This window comes from Poecilia formosa, unplaced genomic scaffold (genome assembly GCF_000485575.1).
Source record: "Poecilia formosa unplaced genomic scaffold, Poecilia_formosa-5.1.2 Scaffold0, whole genome shotgun sequence".
Lineage (NCBI taxonomy): Eukaryota > Metazoa > Chordata > Actinopteri > Cyprinodontiformes > Poeciliidae > Poecilia > Poecilia formosa.
The window spans coordinates 3,236,089-3,259,802 of record NW_006799939.1 but is presented as its reverse complement, the minus strand read 5'-3'; the positions used below and the strand labels follow the sequence as shown (position 1 = coordinate 3,259,802).

General features: G+C 36.4%; 1 protein-coding gene across 11 annotated transcripts in view; it reads left to right on the top strand.

Moving 5' to 3' along the window:
* The first annotated feature begins 1,204 nt into the window (after positions 1-1,204).
* Positions 1,205-23,714, top strand: part of ulk4 (unc-51 like kinase 4) — an 89,898-nt gene continuing 67,388 nt past the window's right edge. For 5 of the 11 annotated variants that reach the window (XR_001662404.1, XR_001662386.1, XR_001662399.1 and 2 more), the window contains exons 1-20: positions 1,208-1,267; positions 1,801-1,855; positions 2,389-2,531; positions 2,707-2,806; positions 2,945-3,084; positions 3,166-3,316; positions 3,633-3,734; positions 4,780-4,863; positions 5,433-5,508; positions 5,830-5,925; positions 6,104-6,420; positions 6,702-6,771; positions 7,018-7,075; positions 7,433-7,525; positions 7,726-7,786; positions 7,870-8,084; positions 9,548-9,594; positions 10,120-10,198; positions 16,125-16,232; positions 19,732-19,815. Coding sequence is in view for 6 of the 11 variants with exons in the window: in XM_016672565.1 (XP_016528051.1) it covers positions 2,394-2,531; positions 2,707-2,806; positions 2,945-3,084; positions 3,166-3,316; positions 3,633-3,734; positions 4,780-4,863; positions 5,433-5,508; positions 5,830-5,925; positions 6,104-6,420; positions 6,702-6,771; positions 7,018-7,075; positions 7,433-7,525; positions 7,726-7,786; positions 7,870-8,084; positions 9,548-9,594; positions 10,120-10,198; positions 16,125-16,232; positions 19,732-19,815 (2,019 nt within the window). In the remaining 5 variants the exon portion in view is untranslated. Of the gene's footprint in view, positions 1,268-1,800; positions 1,856-2,388; positions 2,532-2,706; positions 2,807-2,944; positions 3,085-3,165; positions 3,317-3,632; positions 3,735-4,779; positions 4,864-5,432; positions 5,509-5,829; positions 5,926-6,103; positions 6,421-6,701; positions 6,772-7,017; positions 7,076-7,432; positions 7,526-7,725; positions 7,787-7,869; positions 8,085-9,547; positions 9,595-10,119; positions 10,199-16,124; positions 16,233-19,731; positions 19,816-23,714 lie in introns of all 11 variants that reach the window. The other 6 variants (XR_001662411.1, XM_016672656.1, XM_016672449.1 and 3 more) reach the window with 4 other exon arrangements.

The window sequence follows — 23,714 nt, the reverse complement described above, 5'->3', positions numbered from 1 at the left end:
AATATTAAAAAATGGACGCAAATTCCAATCCAAGGTAAGAACGATACATATTCTGTACACTTAGCAGCTTGTTTACAGTTGTTTTATATCAATGACTTATTCAGCATAAGTAAGGAGCCGCTTGTTGAACACGCTGTTTAGAGCCGTGTCAACCACAAGAAACGAAGAGTTAGTTCCTGTTTGAGGATTTTCAAAGTAAACTGCATGCTAAACCATCCAATTTGAATTTTATTCTCTAATCTAATTTGAAAGAGCTTATCTTGGTTTAACAATAACACAGGCAGACAGACAGTTAGACAGACAACGTGGTTGGCATATAAATTTTGCCTTTAAGCCAATTAAAGATAGGCATCATAAGCACAGTGTTTAAAGATTTTTGCATATATTTTGCAGTCTAACAGTTTTGTCTAAAACAGACTTTTAGAAATCGTACGAATGATCCTACAGTGAGGTCACACAATCAAAGAGTTTGGTCCAAAATGTTTTCTGTTACTTTCATTACTGCTACTGTTTCTTCAAATATAAAACTACTTCTACAATAGGACATGCAATGTTTTTTGATATAAACCAACTCAAACTCAGGGGAATGTGAGGTCAGGAGGCCAGGATGAACTAAAAATGTAAGTTCTGCATCTGGCATGAGTTTGATTCCCAACAACTGTCCCATAACAGGGCTCAGCGTCACAAAATCCTTCAAAAAAAAAAGAAAAAAAAAAAAGTTGTGATTACAAGTTGAAGAAAATTGTCTAACATATGACAAAGATTTATTTAGTAGTTTTTAAATGACCTGGACTTTTGAATAAACACTTTCATTCTGTGTGTTGTTTATTAAAAAACAACAACAACAACAACAACAACAACAACAACAACAAAACAAAGGCTTGTAATTATGGAAATATTTCAACCAGAATCTGCAATCATATTATATTACCTTATTATATTAAAGAGCCAATGTATTTAGTTTCCGATTTTGGCTTGTGAGTGTTATCTCTGTCTACCATTTACAAAGGTCACAACAAATCCACAGCACTTTGAAAATCATTATTGATTTATTTCATTCTATTTAGTAAAACAAGTCATACTTCAATTAGATAGATTAGGAAACGTTTTAGGTTTTACAGAGGCAAAACACAGTGGCTGCTTTTATTTTGTTGAATAAAATATGCCAACAGGAAGCTGCTCCATCTAGTGCCATTGTGTAGCCTTCTGGTCGCTAAGTTTGAATTCTGGAGCGGATCAGGAAGAAGTCTGGTGCCCCCTAGTGGAGGTTGGTAATTACCTTGAGCAAACTTGCTATAACTACAAGCACCCAAGGTGTTTTGTTTCCCTACTAAAGCATAACTTCCTCATGTGTCTTCATGCGTGTATGAATATACTCGAGCACAGATTGCTCCCATAACTTGGTTGTTAGCCAAAATAATTGCCGATGTTGTACGATACATGTCGCCAAAAACAAACAAATAAAAAAACAAAACAAAACAAAACAAAAAAAAAAACGTAATGGATTCGGTTTGTGGAAAAAACACCAAAACAAACATTTTCTATTATTTTATTCTTCCCCATGCTTCGTCTGTTGTCTGCAGTCTGGTATCCTAGCAACGCAGGAATATTCCAGTTACGCAGGGGGTGTGGAACTAAACCATTAAAGTGCTTTTAATAAAAAGGAGGTTTATCCTGAATCTCGTGCCAAACAAAAAGTCCAGTCCGTGCAAACAGGCTTCTGTATACACGTTTCATAACCATAACAAGCAAAGTGAATCCTAATATTCAGATAAATAATTACAAACCTCCCTCTTCCAGCCGGAAATACGTGGTCCATCAGGCTTCCGCTGACCAACAGCGGGTTGTTGAAGAGGTAAGTTTGAAGGTAGTTGAAAATAATAGACTGCTCCACACTATAGTCTGAAATAATATAGTCACCATTAAATTAGCACAGGGTTAATGCTAATGTATTCGTTTTTTAGTGTTTATCGGGGTTTGTGTCGAGTTCGGTTACCTGCACATTAGGTGTCATAGAAGCTCACCGTTGGTGTTTCACGCAAACAGTTAACGCCTGACAAGAAAACGTCACACAATATTACACGTGAGCTGTGCAGTTTTAGTGAACACACACCTCGGTTGCTTGAAAATATTTAAGCATGTGTTACTGCTGACTGTGTGGAGAAAGTCCACAATGGATCCAAACTTTTGCATCCTATTGTTTTTATATTTGTTTGTCGAATAATAATATCATTTGATGCAAATTTAGCATTAAAATCTGAAAATGTATAGAATTTTATGCTAATAAGGAGTGTTTGACCACTCTGAGAACTGGTAGACCTGATGTAAATTGCTTTCTGCTAAACCATCAGCTTTTAAGAATAGCACAGTATACTTTCTTTTTTCCAGAGGAAATGGAGAACTTCATCCTTTATGAGGAGCTTGGCAAAGACGGCAGCTTTGTCGTCTACAAAGGGAGACGAAAGAGCAATCTCTGCTATGTTGCCATCATCTGCACAGACAAAACCATGAGGCCCGAGATCACAAACCATGTACTTTAACTATGCCTAGTCATGCTTCATTTGTCATTTTTTTCTAATGCTAAATGTATGGTCAGTTTAAATGACACGAAGTACTGCGTTAGTCAGTTATGAATCCCTAAAAGAATATCAATGCACAAAATGTCTTAAGGTTTTGTTAGTGCAAGTTGTATTTCTCTCCTGTAAGGTACGACTGAGCCAGGATCTGGATCATCCAAATGTTGTACGCTTCTATGAATGGTTTGAGACAAGTAAGCACCTCTGGGTGATAGTGGAGCTTTGTACAGGTGTGTAATTTCTCATTTATTCCCAAATAAATATTGGATTTGCTGAGTATTGGAGATGAGATTAAACAAAAGTATTTTCCTTTCTGTTATACTTACTTTTGCTTTTTAAATGTTAATGTCTACGCTCTTGCCTTCTAGGCGGTTCCCTGGAGTCTGTAGTCGCTCATGATGGAAATCTGTCAGAAGATATTGTGAGGAGGTTTGGATGGGACTTGGTCAAAGGATTAAGATACATCCATGAATTGGGAATCATCCTGTCAGACTTCACCCCTGCAAAGGTTAGCATCTGCGATTATTTCGATTATAACATGATACGTATTTAAATCGATAATAAATGCTTTGGGGTTTTTTTTCTTTAGGTTCTTCTAGATGGTAGCGGCATTTTGAAGTTTAGTAACTTCTGTCTGGCCAAGGCCGAAGGAGAGACCCTGGAGGACATTTTTACAACGCTTTCTGCATCTGAGGAACCAGAAGAAGGAGACAACAAGAACATGAGAGCAAGAGTGCAAGGTCAGAGTTTAACATTAATGTATGACTAATGAAGGACATGTGCTAATATAGACCTTTTAAGATTTTTTTTTTTTTTAGATCAAGTTGGACTGTACAAACTAGCAGGAACAAAATAATTTGATTCCTGGAAAACAACAGTATTTACAATAATGTGCAACAATCTCGAATCACCTCTGTTTTATGTTTTACATGGGTGTTGTTGATAATGATAACGCCATTTGAGGACATTTTATACTTTGGATTTTGCATGCAGCAAACAACACGATATCAGTTCTTTTTCTAACTGTATCTGCATGATTCTGTTACATATTTCTAGGTTCTTCAACATACAGCGCTCCAGAGGTGGTGCAGGGATCAGAAACCAGTAGGAGCTCTGATCTCTGGGCTCTTGGCTGTATGCTCTACTATATGTACACTGGTACCCACTCACACGTGTTTACAAAGTAACACATCCACATATCGAAAAGTAACAATTAATGAATATGATCTATGTGTGATAAATTTTCTCTTCCGCTGATTTGCTTTGTCTTTTTATTATATTACAACTTGAAACTGAACTGAATTTCTGATTCTAATATTTGCTTCGCCGTCAGTATTATTTTACAACCCCAATTCCAAAAGAAATGGGAACATTTTCACATTTTATAAACTTATATTTTGTTCACAATGGAACGCAGTAAATGTATAACATTTTGAAATTAAGAAATTGTACCATTTTCAGAACAGCTGAGGTGATTGAGAAACTAACAGCTGAAGAGATTCTAAAATAGTAAGGGCAGGGGAGACTTAAAAGCTGTTACAGTAAGTGGTACAAATTACAAACAGAAATTTAAAACTTAATTAAAAACATTTCCCCATGCCATCCACCAGTGTGGGGTAAAGTTTAATCAATCAAAGAAGCCATAAACAATCTGTCAGAAACGCTGCCATTTTTAATGGACTGAGGCAAAGTGGGAACTTTACATGTCTGAAAGGTTTAATTCACATTTTAGAACAAAATTCCCCCACTTAATTCATAGCGTCATAGCTTCTGAGTGCTGCACTGGCCTGCCTGAAGTCCAGACCTCTTAACAATAAAAACATCTGGTGCATCATGACATGAAAGATCCGAGACAGAAGATCCAGGACTGTTGAACAGCTACAACAACTGGTCTCTTTGGTTTCTAGATGTCTGTGGACTGTTGTTTAAAGAAGACGTGCTCCACTGTGGCTAACATGTCCTTGTTCTGCCTTTTGGAGATGTGCTGCTACCATCAGTTTCAGAAGTGGCTTTTATTTTCTAAAAATCTTGCAATTTCTTAAATTATATACTTATGTTTACTGAAACATGTTACTTTGAAATAATATTTGGTTTTATGGGATTTGCAGACCTTTGCACGTGTATTTTTTTTATGCATTTTACATATATTTTACATAATCCTTTTTGGATTTTGGGGTTGTTACTGACTGTACTTGTTTTCCAGGTAAACCCCCTTTCTGCTCTGATAACCACACTGAACTGACAGAGATGATTTTGCATCAAGAACCGCCACCTCTAAGACAGAAAGGTAATATGCTGTGTATCAAACACAAGCTAGCACATGAACCTACAGTTAAGTTAAGCTGCAAAGTTAAGGCTAATGTTTATTATGCCCCTCGGCATTATATAGAAATGTTTTATTCAACCAAGAATTGTATTCTTATATGAATTGGGGCAGATGTAAAACTATTTAAAGTGACTATCAATTTTTGAAATAAATAAAATAAAAATCTGTTTTCATTTACATTTTAACAAATGTAAAGGCAGGTCACAAAGTGCTCTCAATATTGAGGGGGTACATTTTTATTTCTATCACACAAGTCATATCCTTAAAGTTGTTTTGTTGTTGTTGATTTATTTTTGGTGGGGAACTCTCTCTGATTGGAAGGCCTCCATGCTGTCACCAGAACCTTTAGCTCCCTCCAACATATTCAAATCTGGACTCTAACTGGGCCTCTCAAAATTGTTATTACTTTTAGCAAGAAGACAAATGTTAGTAAAATTAAAAATATTACTTTAAACCTAACTCTGCCATATGACTAATTTTGGGCCTAACTGTATATAAAGTATTACATTAACTTATTTAATCTTTTCCAGTGTTTCTCCCAAATCCTCCCAGTCAGGATTTCCAGAGCCTCCTGAAAGGTTTATTAAATAAAAACCCAACCAAGAGGTCAGACCCATTGATTTCCCATTGACGTTATGGTTTTGAAATATGAATTATATGCATCTATATAATTTTAGTAATCAAATGTTTTGTTTTGGATTTTTGCACACAACACACAAGCGCTCATTTCTCAAAATTATTTAAACTTTTTATCTAAACGTAGATCTTTTTCGTCACAAAACTAACGTTTTTTGTCCTTGAGAACATCATGGCTGTAATTTTGTATTTAAATGTCCAATTGTTCAGTGGATTCTGACTGTGGCTACTTCCGTTGAAGTCATTTTGGTTTGCCAGTGTTGAGTTATATGAACTAGTTTCCTTCATCAGGATCACCTGGTCGGAGCTGGTGGATCATCCTTTCTGGACTCAAGTAAAAATGGAAAAAGATGATGGAAAATCTGAGGAAGCTGAAGATGTCAATGGGTACAAAAAACAATTCTGTGATGAATTTGTCTCTATTATCACAGGATGTGTAGATATATTTTATCCCCTGTAACATTTCCAATTTTTTTTTTTGCAACATTTTTGTAAAAATGGTGATGCTGTCATTTGTTTGAGAGGCTTTGGTTAAATTATTTGACGCATTTTTATTCCTTTACAGACACAAAAGGACACGCAGCCCTTTTCCTGCAGAACACTCAGTCAGTCAACCCAGCAGCCACTCAGCAATAAGCCAGACAGGTTTCAATGTCTCAAAGAAATCAACATCTTCTCATGCGACAAATGTAGCCGACAGGCCGTGTGACACGGAAGCTGAAAGCCAACAATCTGTCACACATGTGTCTGGTGGAAGGTTAAATTACAAAAACTCAAATAAGGAAGTGAGATGTGGAAAAACAATGGCGGACCAAGTTGAGACGAGAGATCTGTCTCAACCAAAGCAGGGAGATCCACAGCCCACCAAACCATATATGACAGGTAGCAGATTGTGATCGGTTTTAACGGTTTAATGGCGTGGCAGTTCCTTACTTGGACATGAGAAGCTTTGTTCTCTTCAAATACAATGTACAAATGTAGCATGACATCTTTGGCCTTTTACACTAAGCAGTTTGTCATTTCTAAATCAAGATGGTATTTCTGAAAAGAAAAAAAAAAAGAAAAATAAGAAATATGCAATTCTTTAACTCTCAACTTTTTTTTGACTAATTTTTTTGCATAGATGTGTGATGATAAAAATACACATTTGCCCCTATTTCCAGGTAACGTTCTAGAGCTGAAACCAAAGAACGGGCTGGATCAAGACAACACTGATACAATCTTTCTACTTAGGTATTTTTATTTAAAGCATGTGTAGAAATATTTTTTTAAAAGTATTCTACAGTTAAACTTCATCAAAAGTATTTGGGGACATTGATCTGGAAGTAATTGGATTAATTCATTTCTAAAAGCATAACTGTAGCCTGTGTGTTACCTCAGTGGAGTTTCAATATCTATGAACAGTTCAGCTATAAATAAAACATTTAATTCTTATTTGTCCATTGTTGGTCATGGTTTATTATTTGTGGTTTTTCACAGCAACTCAAGAACCCAATGTAGTATCGCAGACCCATCAAACCACAACTCTGAGCTTGAGGTAATCGTTACTTTACACTGTTAACTTTACTAGGGCATCATTTTAATACGTTTAGGTATGCAGATGTAGTGGAGACGATTTGACAAAGTGCAAATCAGGCATCAGAATGGGGGAGAAAAAGGATTTAAATGAATCTTGATTCACTTAATCTAAATAGAGTAGCCTTGGGATGGAACAGGAGACTCCCTCCATGGATGAGCAGGACATTTGTCACAATATGAGCCAAAATGTCAGAATGTTTCTTAACACCTTGCTGATTCTGTACAATAAAGAGTCAAGCAAGTTCTGTAGGTGTTAAGGGGTCAACACAGTAAAGAGGCAGTCATCTGATTTTCTCCCCACTGTTTTCTATTTTAGATTGTCACCGATACTGACATTGCAAGCTGTGTGAAGCGCCTTCTACACACCGAGTTTGACCTGAGTGTCACCCGAATCATCAACAATCCCAAGGTATGGAGATGGCTGCATACAGGCTAAATCCTCTAGGATCAAGTATAATTATAATTCCCTTTCAGATGTTTCTTCCTAATGTGAATGTGAATATTGATAGCACAGTCGCAAGGAAAGGGTGAACAAAGCAACAAAAAGTAAGATGGACTTAAACTGAAGTTGATGTTTTTTGTTTTTTTTTCCGATAATGACTTCAACAGATACTTAAGAGCACTCCTGTTCGATTTGATCCCAAAAACCTCTGTGTACCAGCATATTCAGGTATGTTGTCTTAATCTGCATCAATAAAGTTGAATGTATAGCACAAGATTACCTCAAAGTTAAATCTTTTCTCTCTTGTGTAGTGGAGAAGCTGCTTTCTCTGAGTGATGACGAGTGGTCTGGTTTTCTGCTACAACTTCATTCATGCTTTGAAGAAAAGAAGCCGTCCACGCCACTCCCCTCCTCTTCTGCTCTTCCTCAGTCTACAGCTGTTCGATCTAGACTCAACCTGCTGTGCTACCTCTGCTGTATAGCTGGCCACACAGTTATTGCTGATAGGCTGATTAACTCAACACTGGTAGGAAAACATTTACTTCAGCTCCCTTCTTGGAATGTAGCTTGACTGGGTTTATTGGCCATGACTGTGTAGTTTGAAATAGTATTCTGTGTCTCAACATACAGTAGCATGACAGCGTTAGGACCCTTGCTGTCACCAGTGCTATATATTTTTTGTTCTATATTTTAGAATATCATCAGAAGAATTTCAGAACTTCAATTCTAAAAGGGGAACGTCTTCAAACACAGACGGGTATATTTCACACATTGAATTCTGTAAATTTAGCTAATTATGGCTCACAGATAATAAAAACAAGAATTCTCATAATGTCTCATAAAACTAGAGTGCTATAAAAAATAACAAAAAAAAAGTATATATATTTTCACTTCTTGACTTTCTTCAATGACTTTTCTTCTTGCAACAAAGGCCAGATTTACAGAGTGCACAAATAGCTCTTCTGTGTTTAACTTTATCCACATGAGCTTTTCCAGCCTGTTAGTTACTTCCCCACAGCTTTTATCTTTGACCTGTCTGCTGTGCTCTTTGGGCCGCATGGTGCTGTTTGCTCATTAATGTGCTCCAACCTCTGAGACCTTCACAGAAACTCTGCAGTAATTCTGAGATTAAATTGCACAGAGGTGAACTCTATTAGCTGATTTTTATGACTTCTAAATGAAGTTGGTTACTCTGGATTTTATGGATAAGAATAAAGAGACCTGAATACAAAAACAAGCCACAATTTACATTTTTATTGTCAGAAACTTAAAATACTATGTAGCATGTCTCTTGACGGTTCACAACATGTGCTACTTTAATTTACGTTTTCACATGAAATCATTAGAAAATAAGTTTAAAGGTAGATCCTGACTTGATGTTAAAGAAATTCTCAACTGAAAAATGTTTATTTTGTGTTTGAATTAGAATATGGTGTAGCTAGAACCATGTTTTGGACATTTATTGAGATAAGAACTTTTACCAAAATCCAGTAAAAGTGCCATGCATGCAGCCGGCTCATCCTGGTCTGCAGTATGAGCTTTCATTGTCCTCAGTGCTCACCCTTGATGTATTTTTATAGGATTTAATGCTAAATCCTATAAAATTTGTGGGGTCGAAGAAAGATTTTTTTTTTCAAAAAAGGAAATATATCATCAAAATATTTTAAAAAAGCATTTTAATTGTTTTTCTGAAATTATGCAGCATTAGTTAAGACACAGCAACACATTCTGTATATTTGCATAATATACACCTGGTACTGATAGCAATTGATCTTTTTATTTTAGCTGTTAATATGTTGTGGTTAATGTATAGAAACAATTGAGTTTTGAAAAGAATTAGGAGTTTTGAAGAAGTAACAATCCATCTAAATCCCATGTTTTTACCCAATTTAATCGTCATCTCTTAATTTAGTTTCCTAAATATGTTTTTTTTTTCCTTATCACTTCTGTAATCTCCTTGTGTTTCTTTTTTGTTTGTTTTTTTGGCAGCTTTCTGTATTGACCCAGCAGTTACGGCAAGCTCCAAACTGGGATTTGTAAGTACATCCTATATGTGTTTTTTTTTTTTCCAGGAAGAGAAAACATGATAGCTTACAATGAAGGTGCCAATGGAGTAATACAAAAATGTTATAGTTTCACATATATTTTACAGTAAATTCAGAATTTCCTGTGCAATGAAAAGGCTCTGAATTAAAGCATAAGACAAGCCTTTGAGCCAGATAGGCATGGTTAATAAGTATGATTTGTGTTTTCCACTTGTCTGTCTTTTTCTTGTACCATCTCTTCAGTTACAGCTTTACTTTAGGTGTTTTTGTTGGCTAGCCAGATTTATTATTAATTCAGAAATAATTAAGCTAACCTCTTTCAAGGGGATTTAAGTGAATTAAATAAACGTTTGTTCTGGTTTTGATTGCAAGCTTCAGGTCTTCTGTTACTTTTAGGAAAGCCCATTTAAGAAATTTACCAACTTAAATTGTGTTACCATGTACTCTGTTCTGATATGCAAACACAATATCTAAAATTAATTTATCACATTTTTATTTTTGAACAATATCTTACAGACGAAGCAAGATCCTCAGAACGATGGGCCTTCTGGCTCTGTACTGTAGTCGTCTTGAAGAGGACTGCCACGTTTCTGAGGTCTGAACATACAAACATGTTACTGACACCCTGAGTGCAGAACTTAAACAAAATATATAAAATCATTTTTACTGTAGAATTATTTCAGACTTAATATAACCTCATTCTTTAACAAGTTTACTTAGATATTAATTATTGTTATCAAAAGAGACTTCTTAGTAGTAGTCACAGACAGGTCGGTTACTACAAAGTGACCAGGTAAACATTTTCATGTTTGGGTAACATGAATTCATTACATTCTCACATGCTCAAAGATCTAACAGTGACATCAAAGACGTCAGGAAAATCACAAATGTAATACCAGTTTGGACCATTATGTGGCAGTAAATGCCAGAGGAAATTGTGTTCATGCTGTTCATGTAACATTTAAAATTTCTAAAATTGTAGTAAAATTCCCCTTCATTTCTTTGGGCTAACAGAAATCAAAACTTTTAATACAGTTGAGAGAAAATTGACCCTGGATGAACACGTGAACAGCAACACTTGCTCATTCCATACTCACTTTTTAGATCCAGCGTGGACCAGCTGGGGGCATTACAGCTCTTTGAGACAACTTCCTTCCACATGCAGAAAAAAAGAACCAAACTCCTCGACTTTCCATCTCCCTGTTTGTCTCTCATCCATATTTAAACATAAATACAAGGCACAACTGGATTTTAAGTTAATGAAAAACCTTAATATTCTGTACTGTTGCTTGCACCAGGGTTATATCTCCTACAAATGCAATTTGTTTTGTTTTGATGAGATTGTACCAATTTGAAACTGCTTGCTTCTAATGGAAAATTACATTAAAAAAAGATATGTTTTTAGAAGCAAAATACAAGTGTATTTTCTTATAATGCGTTTGATGTGATTTTCATTAAAAGCAAGTAAAATATGATGACTTTTTCTATTTTTCTGTTTTAGCTCTTATGGCTTTAGAAGTTCTCAAATAATTTGATAAGATATTTTGCACAGTGAACACACTCTTGCTAAGATAATATTTATTAAATGTACGGCACAAACAGTTTTATCTCTAATCCTGGAGACTTACTGTCCTTCAACTTTTAGGTGCAGCCCTAAAAGCCCTAAAAGGTGCAGGAGTCGTTCATTTGATTCACCTGAATCAAATGAACGACTTCTTCCCAAGATGATGAGGGAATTTGGAGCAGGGATGCATCTAAAAGTTGCGGGTTATCAGCTCTCAAGGGCTGGTCTTGATCACATGCTTTCAAGCCCTCTGATCTGTTGGGGGAATGGATGCAAGATCTCAGCTGGCTTTTCTGTATCCCTCTGGAACGCTTTGAGGGCGTTATAGATTGTTTGGGTGCACTATACCGCCGGTGAATACTACTGCGCTGTGACCCTGCAGCACCTTGGACGTTTTTACAGTCTCCAGTAATATTTAAATCTGTCTGAAAGAAGTACACAACTTGATTGCTCAGAGCAAAGGTTTCACAAAGAAACCTTGCATTGATTTTTAGATCATCAACGTTATTGTCCTCATCTGAAAATTGATTTTAATGTTGCAGCTAATGTATGCTGGAGCACCCTGTGATATGTAATTTGGTGTTTCTTCTTTGGCTTTGAGCAACACTTATTGTTGTAAGCATCAGAAATGCAGATAAATTGCAGTTGAGAGATCACAACCTTATTACTGCTGAATGCTTTTGTGGTTAAATCAACAAGTTTCCAAAGTGGACTGAAATAACATCTGAGCATAATTACCATTGTAAACGAAACGATATTCACATCAGTTTTATTAATTCACAAGGGCAATTTAGTCAGTTTATGTGGATTCTCTAAAAACAAAAGGTTCATACAGAGCTATCTAAGTAGAAAACTAATTTTGTGTGACCTTTATAATTATAAACCAATTTTCTCTCCTCTTTTGTTTGTTTCCATATATAAATTATGTCTGTGTGATTCCTGATGTCCTCATTATAGCGTTCATACTGCTGCTGCTTATTTGTCTTTGGAATTTAGAAAAAGGCCAGCCTTGGCATATATGTACGTTCAATGCCCTTGGTGTTAAGGACAAATGGTGGAATGTTTTTGTTTTTTGCCTTCGTTACCCGCTTTACCTTCCTGCAGCTACTGTGGATATAACTGAGCGTTGTGCCTGCCTATCTTCCTCTGTCTGTTCGTGACTATGGCCGTGCCTGACCATCTATGGGCTCAGCAGGGGTCCTGTGTGTGTGAGTGTCTTTTATGTGTGTGCACAGGCTGTTTTGAACACTGCCTGTGTGAGCTCTCAGCAGGGGTTTTGTGTATGTAGTTCTGTCTGTTCTTATTGGTGTGTGTTTGTGCCTGCAGATACTGTATTGTTGTGTTTCCTTATATTGCAGGGAACAGATGACCAATCAAACGGAACACACACTTGCATTTTTCTCTTTGAGTGTGTGTCGTCTCAGCAGGGGTTCTCCTGCTGCAATCCTGCTGATTGGTGTGTTGGGGCTGGGCTTAGTTACCATAGTAACTTCAATATACTTTATTCAACCCCTCCATTCCCACCTACACACACACACACACACAAATATATACTTTAAACACATACAAACAAAGTACACCTGTCTTTTTTCACTGTCCCCTTTCTGTCTTGTTCTTTTTCTGCTGACAGTGATGTTTATTTTTTTTTTATTTAAAATGATAAAATTGCTTTAGAAAAAAATACTGACAACTTTTCAGCTGTTAATGTGATGCAGTGTCTTTGAAACCTCACACATTTCCCCCTCACTAAACATCACTCAAAAATGTCTCCCTTTTTTTTAAGCCTACCTGCAGATTAAGAAGCACATCCTTTACTGTGCAGGGTGTTTTACACGATAAGGAAACTAAATGCTCTGAAAAATCTCCCAGCAATCCTTGAGGACAGATTCAGAGGGTACTCGCTGCACAAAACACAAAAAGTAGCAGTATTTGTAACACCCCATCGAGAAAAGTGCAACGGTTTAAACACATTTTTAAAAATTCAATTACAGTAGCACTAATGGGTTTGGTATTTCATAATGTTTTCCACTTTGCATCAGATATTACCCCATATAGTCGTGCATAAAATATAAAAGTAGGTCTCATGTTACCAGTAGAGCTCTTGACGAGACATTCTCAGAATCTGGGCTAATCTATCTTTATCATCTTTTTGATGGATACAGTGCTTTATGTAGATTTTAACCAGGCATTACCTGCTTGTTTTTCCATTGGATATGCCATTATGTTTTATCTGCCAAAAAACCTTTTAAAATAATGCTCCGTTGTGCAAGCATCATTATTAGGTTATCAGAGTACAACAAATGGAATGAAAATGTTGCAAATTAGGCACATTGGTGGAGAGCTGGGCACTTGAAGATAAGGTTGACTGCACTGCAGGTTTGTTAACCAATCTCTTGGTTCACCTCAATAACTTATTGTCTCTGGAAGTGATGCTGCAGTTTTCTCTTTAAAAGACAAATAATTTACTAGTCCGAACCTCTTATTCTGTGGTGGAAAATCTTTCTCAAATATATAAAATAACTACTTATAAAAGTTGTCCGGACAGAAAAACAGGTTATATTGAGAAATCTGCTTACAAGACGGGCAAAGGGTGAAAAGGGCTTCAGCCTTAGTCAAGATAAGCGAACAGCAGAAACGGATTGAGAAACCGGCACAGATCTGGTAAATTCAAACAAATAGAGAAGGAAAGATCAATGTTAAGAAGTTGAGAGGAGGGCAGTTTGACAAAGGGGTCAGGCAGGTCTTGCATCAGATCACAGAATTACCCATTAATGTTAATGTCAGGAAGCAGCCAGGTGTCTCACCATATACTTAAATATCAAGCTGTAAAGACAAGACGCTAGTAATTGTTTTGAGTGATCCAGTCACAAGTCGTTGTGCTAAAAACTGATTTATGTTTCTTTACACACTCTCAGTACCTCGGCTCACATTCAGAGGTCGTCCGGAACACCTGTGCCCACAATCTTTTTACAGCCTGAATACAGATTTGTTTCAAGCCTTGCTCAATCTGTTACATTTCCTCTTGGGTTTTTTTCTTGCATTGGATTTGTCTTATTGGTCCTTCTCACCTTTCTAATGAGCATTTTCTTAAAATTTCGGAGCTTGAAGACTGCATTTTTGCCCGTTTCTTTAAAGGTCCACTATTATTCTTCCTCCGTCAAGCTAGGATAAGTCTCTGGGCTATACAAAACATGTTCATTACAATTATTACACAAAGTCATTCTCAGGTATGGAGATTTCACCCGATCAGTTTTGGCTGTTTTGAGCTCATGCAAATAAGCTGCTGCTGGCCAAGACCTCCAAACTCAGTGTCATGTTACGTGTCATCGGCACCTCAGACATGTAAAAATCATGTCTGATTTTTAAAATAAAATTAAAATTAATAAAATTAAGCCACTTTGCTCTGTTCTCCTTGACTGGGAGGAAATGCGTGGACACACGATCTGTATTGTAGTCGACAACAAAACATTTTTGTTTTCCAGCAGCCATTGCAGTGGTAATCCAGCAGAACAAATTTAGCGTTGTCTTGTAATGCAGTGGATAGATCTCCACTTGGGTAGCCAGGGTGAGGGCTTGGCTTGGGGTTGCTAGGTAACAAAATTGTGACGTAACAATTTAGAGGTTTTTGAAACAGGTTGTTTTGCAGACACCAGGAGAACATTTACAAATTCCCCAAAACGGCTGAGTGTTTGTTTTTTTTCACTTGGATTGTTTCTAGAAGTAGGAGTTACCCAAACAGAAGTAGAAACATGCAAAAAGTGAATTTTGAATATTGTGATTTACAGAACATTTGAGACTTTTAAACAAAATGAGTAACAAAGATCTAAGCATAAATAGTTAAAACGCTATGTTGGGAGGTTTCAAATATATATACAGTCTTCTTGTAATGGCATCACCAAGGTTACTTGATAATACCAGGTTGGAACATTGTTTACCACTTTGTGTGTGTTTGTGCTGTTGTTTGTGTGAGGAACGTTTCCTACTGATGCTTAGGTCTTATAAAATTCTGCACCTTTTCTAACGACTGTAATTTATCTTATTGTATTTCTTGACCTATTGTGATTACGCTGCATGCAAACATTTGTTTCTTGTTGCTGTCTTAGTTCAATCACTGTTTCTAGTCCTTCGTATATATCCAGACTTCCTTCATTCTTGTTTTCAAAAGCATAAAAAGCCACTTCATGATACTTAAATTATAAATGTGGTTGTCAGTTTGCATAGATTGGTTTGAGCTTTTTGCTGTATCATAACCTTGAGTATAATACAAACATTTTAAATAATTAATGCCATGATCTGATTGCTTTTTATTACTTCTAGTACTGCTACTACCTGCTGCTGCTAAAGTAGTTGTATATCACAGACGTCTTTAATATTTATTTATATTTCGATCTGTAGTACTAAATTAGTATTGATGTTCCAGAGTGTATTGTGTATAATATTACACCTTTTCTTCATTCTAGTCCGTTCAACGTTACACAAGTATAACAAGCTGATACTATCTTAGCTTAATTAGTCAGCCTGTATTCTTGACAGGGGGTCTAATTAGCCTGTCAAACTAATTAGCCAGCTTGACGGGCTAATTAGCCCATCAAGCTGGCTGAAAATGCCATCTGTAGTCAATGGCCTTTTTTCAGCCAGCTGACTGGCAGCACTCAACAGGTGGGGGAGGGGCATCACTGATGACTAGGCATCTCTAGTCACTCCAGTGCTGTTTTCCCCAGAACATCAATAAGTTAACTTTAAACCATTGGAGCCAAATAATGAAAATTTTGGAAATTTGGTTTACCTCCGTATAAGTGTCAGCACAAAAAGGCACCTTAAAAAAAATATAAATAAATTAATACATCTGATAGACACAGCGATAGACACTCGTGGAGGAAAGTCTAGATTTTTTTGGTATTTTGTATTAAAGTGAATTTCTGTTTATATCTAAACCACATCTCACTCTGTTTTTCAGGCTGTGTCAACTCTAGCAGACCTGTTGCGGGATAATCTCAGGAACAATAAACTGAAGCAGTTCCTGCTGCCACCACTAGGGGAGTTTCTCTACATGATTTCTTCTGAGGTATAACTTGCATGTCACCTCTTCCTATGACTCTCATGTTACTGCTGGTGAAATAGAAATATTCATTTTAGGGAGTTGGATTTGAATGGGACTTGTTGACCGTCACTCAATACATGGATACATGCAAGGCTGCAGACATGAAAGAATATTGGGTCAGCTGTCCCAGACCCTAGAGGAGGGGCACAACTGGGCCCTATAAGCATTAAATTATGACTAAGAATATTGTTTGCTGGAGGAGCAGAGCTTTTTTGAAAAGTGCAAAATGAGTAAATTGCAAAGAAAAAAAATATATACAATTAAATAAATAGGGAAATCATTATTTATTTGAATATTTTCATATATTAGTAATTATTTTAAGGCCAGGTACTACAGTTCATTATGATTTATTTCCACTTTGACATTGTGCACAACTTTGTACTGATATCACAACAAATATTCAAATGTCAGGTTACAGTGGTTCAAAAAGTTAAAGTTCTAGGGATATAAGCACTTTTCTTTTGCAAGACACTGTAAAAGACAAAAAAAAAATGTTTGAAAAAAGGTTTTTGAGATGAAAATGAAATGGATTACTTTGAGTTAATAAGTTTAAATGAATCATTCACAGCATTCCCTGCATATAAAATAGATCAAAATGCATTCTCATTACCTCAGAGAAAAAGACCAATCTAGGGTAAAATGGATTTAACTGTGAACTCTATCATCAGGTAATGGAGTTTAATTTTGTATGCTGACTAAACTCAATTGAAAAGGAATTGACCCCTTGTCCTCAAACTTACAAGAAAGAGTGAAGAAGACCTCCTTTATTAGGAAAGGTGATGCCAATTTATTTCTGCTTAACCTCAATCTCACCAGGCGAGTCAATTAAGCAAGATTTCTATTTACATGACTGACTGATAACCTTCAAAAATCAATCATACTAATTGGTTACTATGAATACTCTTCCAAAGCTGAGAAAAGAAATTGTAGAGGCTCCATTTGGATCACTTTTAACATCTTCTTTAATAGTTGTTGTTTTTGTTTTAATTTCCTTTCAGTGTGTTGCTCTGATCAACTGTTCATCACCTTAAAATGTTTCTAATTTAGGGTCAGTCCCAAAATAAATGGAAAAATAAAATCAGAGTACCCTTCATAATCCTTTCCAGCACAGGAATGGAGATTTAAATGTTGCTCACGTTTCAGGGTGATGGAGTACTTGGTTTGAATCTTCAACAACTTTTAGTGTAATGAAATAAATTAAACTTCAGCTTAGTAGTGATGGAGGAACCTTTTCAGTTTATCAAAGACAGTTTTGCACCATGAGATGGATTACTACAACAATTTTTTTCCCCCCCTTACATATTTTGTTCTATTTTTGCTTTTTTGTGTCGCAAATAAGGGTTACAGATTGTCAAATAAATTTTTAGCATTATAAAATGAATATCTGAGTTTGTACAAATGCAGTTTTCAAATAATTTATTCCATTCATTAAGGGGAAAAAAAACTATCCAAGCTGTCTTGATCCTCTGGGGAAAAGTAGTTGGCCCCCCAGATAAATGAAATTAACTGTAGTTACCGGTAATCTACTTTTTTTTTTTTTTTTACTCAATTTCATTAACAAAACCCTGAAGACTGTTTATTAGTCTTCAGATACAATGCACATGATTTAATAATATATAATTAATTAAAAAAAAAAATTAAAAGGTAGAAACACAAAATCACTGCTGTCTGTCTGGAAAGGATTAAAAAGTGCTGTCTAAGACTTTGGTCAAACCAAAATGAGAACCATAATCCCCCACTGGGGAAAACATGCAGCAGTGGTGAGCCTTCCCAGGAGAGACTGGTCAACCAAAATTTCTCCAGGAACAAATAAACGGTTCAACCAGGAGGTCATAAAACAACCCTGAACAATATCTAAAGCTCCGCAGGTCTCAGTTGCCTCAGTTGGGGTCAGAGGTTAAGATTTAACAATAAGAAAGAGAGGCTGGCCCTCCATGGGAAATTTCCAAGGTCAAACCACTGCTGACCCAAAAGAACATAAAGGCCCCTCTCACATTTGCCAAAAACATCTAGATGATCCTCAAGACTTTTGGGAAAATATTTTAGAGGCTAAAGTGAGTTCTAATGATCAATGCAAGTGATCGGCTCTACAAGCCACAGGTGAATTTATGCTACATATGTTGCCTGAAAAACCAATGTTTAACCTATGCAGAATGTTCCTTTTAATATTAGCCAAATAAAGTTGTGTGTTTTTCAGTTCTGCAGTTGTCAATGACAACAATTACCCAGCGCCCACAGGTCTGTCTTTTTCCTCAAGGTTAGATGTAGCCTAAAGCGAAGCACAGCAGCAAGGGAACAGAGCACCATTTCAAATAAGTTAAAAACTATATGATAAATGATTAGAAATCTGTGGGCTGTGAGACAGTGCTTCTATAAAAGTGAAAAAAAGATCTATTTTCAGAAAAACCTACATATACTTCTTGTGTACATATTTGCAATGAAAACCAAATGTGAACTAATATTAAATAACTATAATAACCTGTAAATTACTTCTAAATGGGTAGTGTAAGAGTTTGGGCTTGTAAAATGATGCCTACAAATACCATAGAAAAGCTTGTTATTTGAGGAAAAAAATTGCTTAAGTATTTACAAAAAAATTAAATTATTGAAGTTTGGTAAAGTGGGAATGAGTATAAAAAGTGCTCAGATTTATTTCACAAAAAAACAATTGGGCTTTGTTCAATTTGTTGATTGCCTTATCTTTTGAGTTGTTGAAAGAAAGAAATCTACAGACAAATGGAAATTTGAAAAAGAGGGTCATTTCATATTTTTTTGTTAAATAAGTGTATTAAATCAGTCCTCTGGTATGCAAACTAGTGTTGGTTTAGGGACAAAGCTCAACATTGATAGCCACTGCTGTTCAGGAGATCTAAGTATTATTGTCTTTTTTAATAGAGCAGATCTAGGTTAGTCAGGATAAAATTATTTCATCATTAACAAATTTGAAGCCAATTTTAGTATTGTCTTGTTTCGTTTGTGAAAGATCCAGTTAACAAAACCAAAGTATGTAAGTATCTTGAACAAAAATGTCCAGAATGTTACAAAAACCGCAACAAAAATCTGGAAAAGTATAACATTTTAAAATGTAAAATTTAATATGGGACCCTACATCTCTATATCCCAAGCAAATAATTTACACAATTATTTAAAAAAAAATCAAAGCAAACATTTTGAGTAACCAACATTTGACTAGCCATCCGAATAAGCCGTAGCTATGAAGCATGTTGCTCACAGGGATTATAAACCGTGTAATCAAGATGTCTTGACTCCTCGCGCTCCCTTTCCCCTCCCTGCCTTGGCCTTTTCTTGCCCTTTTCCTCACTCCTCTCTACTTGTATCTCCTTCACTTCATCTATGTGCCTCTCTCTCATTTCCACTCTGCTCCTTTGCTGCCCCCCCATCCCGAACTGTACACCCTCCCCTCTCACCCGTCCTCCCTGTCTTTTCTATGACTCTCTATCAGGAGGAGAAGAGAGGCTCCCCAGAGGGACTGTGGTTCGTTCCTGCTGCCGCCTACACTGGCTTAATGAGGAGCCTGCGGGAAGGGGTGAGTGTCTCTGTGTATGTCTGCGTGTGCCTGTTTGTGTCTGTGCCTGTGTAGCTGTGACTAAGTCTCACTCTGCGTGAGCCTGTGCGTGTTTGTGTGTGGCAGGGGATCCCTGTGAACAGTAATGATGAGGCAGCTGTGGGGGCCTAAAGCGTTGTTTGCCAGCTGCAAGTCAAGGGCATGCAGAGCAGTCACACACATTCATGCATGCATGCACACTCTTACCTGCATCAAACACAACCCTTTACTGCTCTGCAGCCTGACCTCAGCAGCAATTAGGACCCTCCAGACACACACCTACAGTAGATGGAGCAACAGCACAAATGGAGGAGCCGATATCTGTTTGCTTTCTGCTTCTTTTCAATTTCATCCCATTTTTTTTTTATTTACTTCTGCTTTGTTTGCTTTAGTCTGTCCCAGCATGGTAAAATAACATGACATTATTTGGCTTTACCGTTAAAAAAAATAAAAATAAAAATATTGCACATTTCTCCATCGACTAATAAAAATGGTTAAATACTTTAACAAATAAGTGGATTGAGTGAGAGACTGTTAATATTAAATCCTAAACCTGTTATTCAGTTTCATCTTCAAATGTTTCAGGTCGTTGTACAAAAAGTCAAGCAATGATAACCGAAGTTAAGAATGAAGTTTTCTAATAAGAATTTTATTTCTTTGGGAAAATAAACCGACAAACTTGATCCAATGACAAAACATTGTTGCCACCCCCCCTTGCTAACTTATGAACCAAACTTATTCCTCACATCTTTCTTTGTTGTTTAACTTCTCTATCCACACCGTGGCCTGGTTAATGCCAAACCTGTCAGAAATGGCTTAATTAGAACGTGTTTGACATCATGAAGTAGACTAAGGCTACGTTCACACAGCAGGTCTTAAAGCTCAATTCACATTTCTTTCTGAAATCTGAATACTTTTCTATGGTCGCTCATGATACTAGTTACATGAAACCGCAGTCAGACTGCTACGTGAACAGTTCATGACCCCAAAGCTACCCGCATGCACAGGAGAAGAAAGATGCTGTCACATCTGTTTACAGAAGTAATAATGGCTTGATTTTAAAGTTGTTTAGCAATGGGAGAAAAAAGAAAGCACTGGGGGTGAAAAGATTGAAAAGCGGCCATGAAAAAGTTTGACATGGCAGCAGTGTGAACGTAGCCTAAAGCATCTCAAAAAGGGCATCAGAGCCCCAAAAAGTAATTGCTGTCTACCTGTCCAGAACAGTGACAGTCATTTAAGGATTCAAGGAATTTTTTATTGTCATACCACCTTTGCTTGTTTGTGATACGAAATTTGGACTCAGATTAAAAATTAAATAAATAAATAATTAAACAACTTATAGGATTTTGGAACGCCAATGAACTATAGACAATTAAAATGGACAACATTAAATAAATAAGTATATTATTAAAGCATTAATTAAAAGTACTATGAAATAAATAAATGTTTTATTAAGTATTTAAATGATTTATTTAATAGACAATTTATTAAATGTCATTAAATCATTAAATTGCAAACTGATTATAGCTGATGCCAATAATTAAATATGTATTTAATAATTGTGTGGTTCCTGCAGTGTCACCATGAAATAACTTTATAAAGTAGACGAGAAAGGTTATCATTAATGGATGACCTGTTCACTAGGTCAAGTTAGATTGTATGCATTGGCTGACCAATATCATCGTTGGTGAATGTACACAAGCCAAAGTACTTACAAGTGTGGATTATTGATATTCATTTGTTCTGCTGATGACTTCTAGTTATAGTTACTGGACTTATTTCAAAGGGTTGGTATTAATGTTTAAAAAAATCTTATTGTCTAAATTTACAACATAATATTTAAACACATCCCAGATCCGATCGTACCATTGTTAAGATCAAAGTAGATGAAAAGAGTATAATGCGTTGGACTTTGAAGCAGATACAGGAGCAGAAAACCACACCAGGTCCCATTCCTGTCATTATAAAACACAAAACTAGTGCTAAGATTCACACAGACTCACCACAATGGAAAAATAGCAGATTAGAAGATGACCTGGTGTGATGGGCCTATAATTTCAAATGCGACATTCAGATGGGCCACAATTCTTGCTTAAACAAAAATGCAATTTGGACCAAAATTTCTTGAATGCAAGTAAATAGTTCATTTATAAAGCACCTTTCCCATTCAAAGGCCTGGATCAGCATTTCTTGTATTAGGAGAGCAGACTGCTGTTGGCGGTGTAATGGCGTGGAGTGATTTTCAAGAGCATTGTTTAACTCCACACCCTATCTTGAGTTTTGCTGCTGATCATGTTTACCCCATTAAGATTACATTGTTCATATATTCTAATGTCTGTGGTCACAAGGCTTAAATCATCTCTAGTCTAATGAACCTGGCAATTAGTTCACTGGACTCCGTCTTCCACAGTTACAAGGTCTTGATCCAACAGAGAACCTTTGGGACATGTTGGAAAAGAAGAAAGTATTGTGCATGTGCAGGTGCCAATTTTGACCAAAATCTCTTGAGGAATGTTTTTATCACCTTGTTGATTCAATTGGCATTGATAATTTAGGGTAAAAGCTGTTCTAACCTAATGCTAGCAGAGTGTGTCTAATAAATGGGCCAGTGAGTGTACATTGTGCATAAAAATGATGTGTTGTAAGCGGTCGGCTTTTACTTATTTTATTAACATAGGATTTTATGTTGGAGGCTAGATAAATAGAGGAGTGCTAGCAGCAAGAAGGAGGGCGTTTGGGGAGAGAGACAGCTAACTTATTTATCATTATTGAACAGTAAGATACGCTGATGGCCACATGTAGCCACAGGGACCCCTCATCGCCAGACTCAACCTTCCTCGATCTGTTTTCATCATTTAACCGCAATCTACCTCTGTTCATGCTGTTTCTGTCTCCGCATCTCTAAATGAAATCTTTCATTTATATTAGAAAACTTTGAATGATTCTCAGACAAGAGGCAAAGTTTTCTGTGTCACCAGTAATTACAAAAACAAGTTGCATTACTGTTTATTTATAAGATGTGTCTCTAGTTTTGAACAAGTTCCAAATCCGGGTTTGATTTGAAGTTTCAGAGAAACCTTCACTTTCTTTCATTTGCTTGATATGTATGGTTATTTTTGGGATAACCCAAGACTATTGTGCATAGAGATGACTATTTCTGTTTTATTATCTGCAAATGTTCTGTTTTTATTTGCCAAAGTCAGTCTGGGCATATTTGTTCCATCACAGAACATTTTGTCTAAAGAACATGGTTTTTGGACCGTCTAAAAACATAACGCATACAGACATGCAGATTCCCATGTCTTGGACTTCAAGAAACATTTTTAAAAAGAGCTGGGACTTTGAAATCAGCTTGTATTATGAAGAAAAACTTGCGGGAGTTGTATGGATTTTCTAAGTCACAAGGAATCCATTATGGAGATTGACAGGTGAACTGTGAGGCACCCCAATCAGATGATAGCACTAAACCAGAGGTAAACACAGTAGATCGATATCCGTCTTTGTGTTCCACTTAGCCTCATAAGAATGTCCAGGTTTTGAAATTCCTGGTCAGCAGTCAGATTTTATATGTTGTGTTTGGCAGGATCTTCTTTTTTTTCTGTTTTCCTCCAGTTTTCATTTCCCCCCAAGTGAACTAGCTTTAACCTGTGGTTCACACTCACGCAGAGAGCTTTTAGGGTTACTAGGTATGACTGAGATTGATGGATAAGTGTTCCGGGTTATACTCCGTCTCAAGCCCACTGTCAGGGGGAGCTGCTTCCTGTGTCCTGTAAGTCTCTGAAACCGATAGTTAGAGGATGATGGGTATTGAATGTACTAAATCTCTGTTGATCTCACTGACATAAAGAGGTGAACTTCCAAGCTGTCAAAACAAATCTACT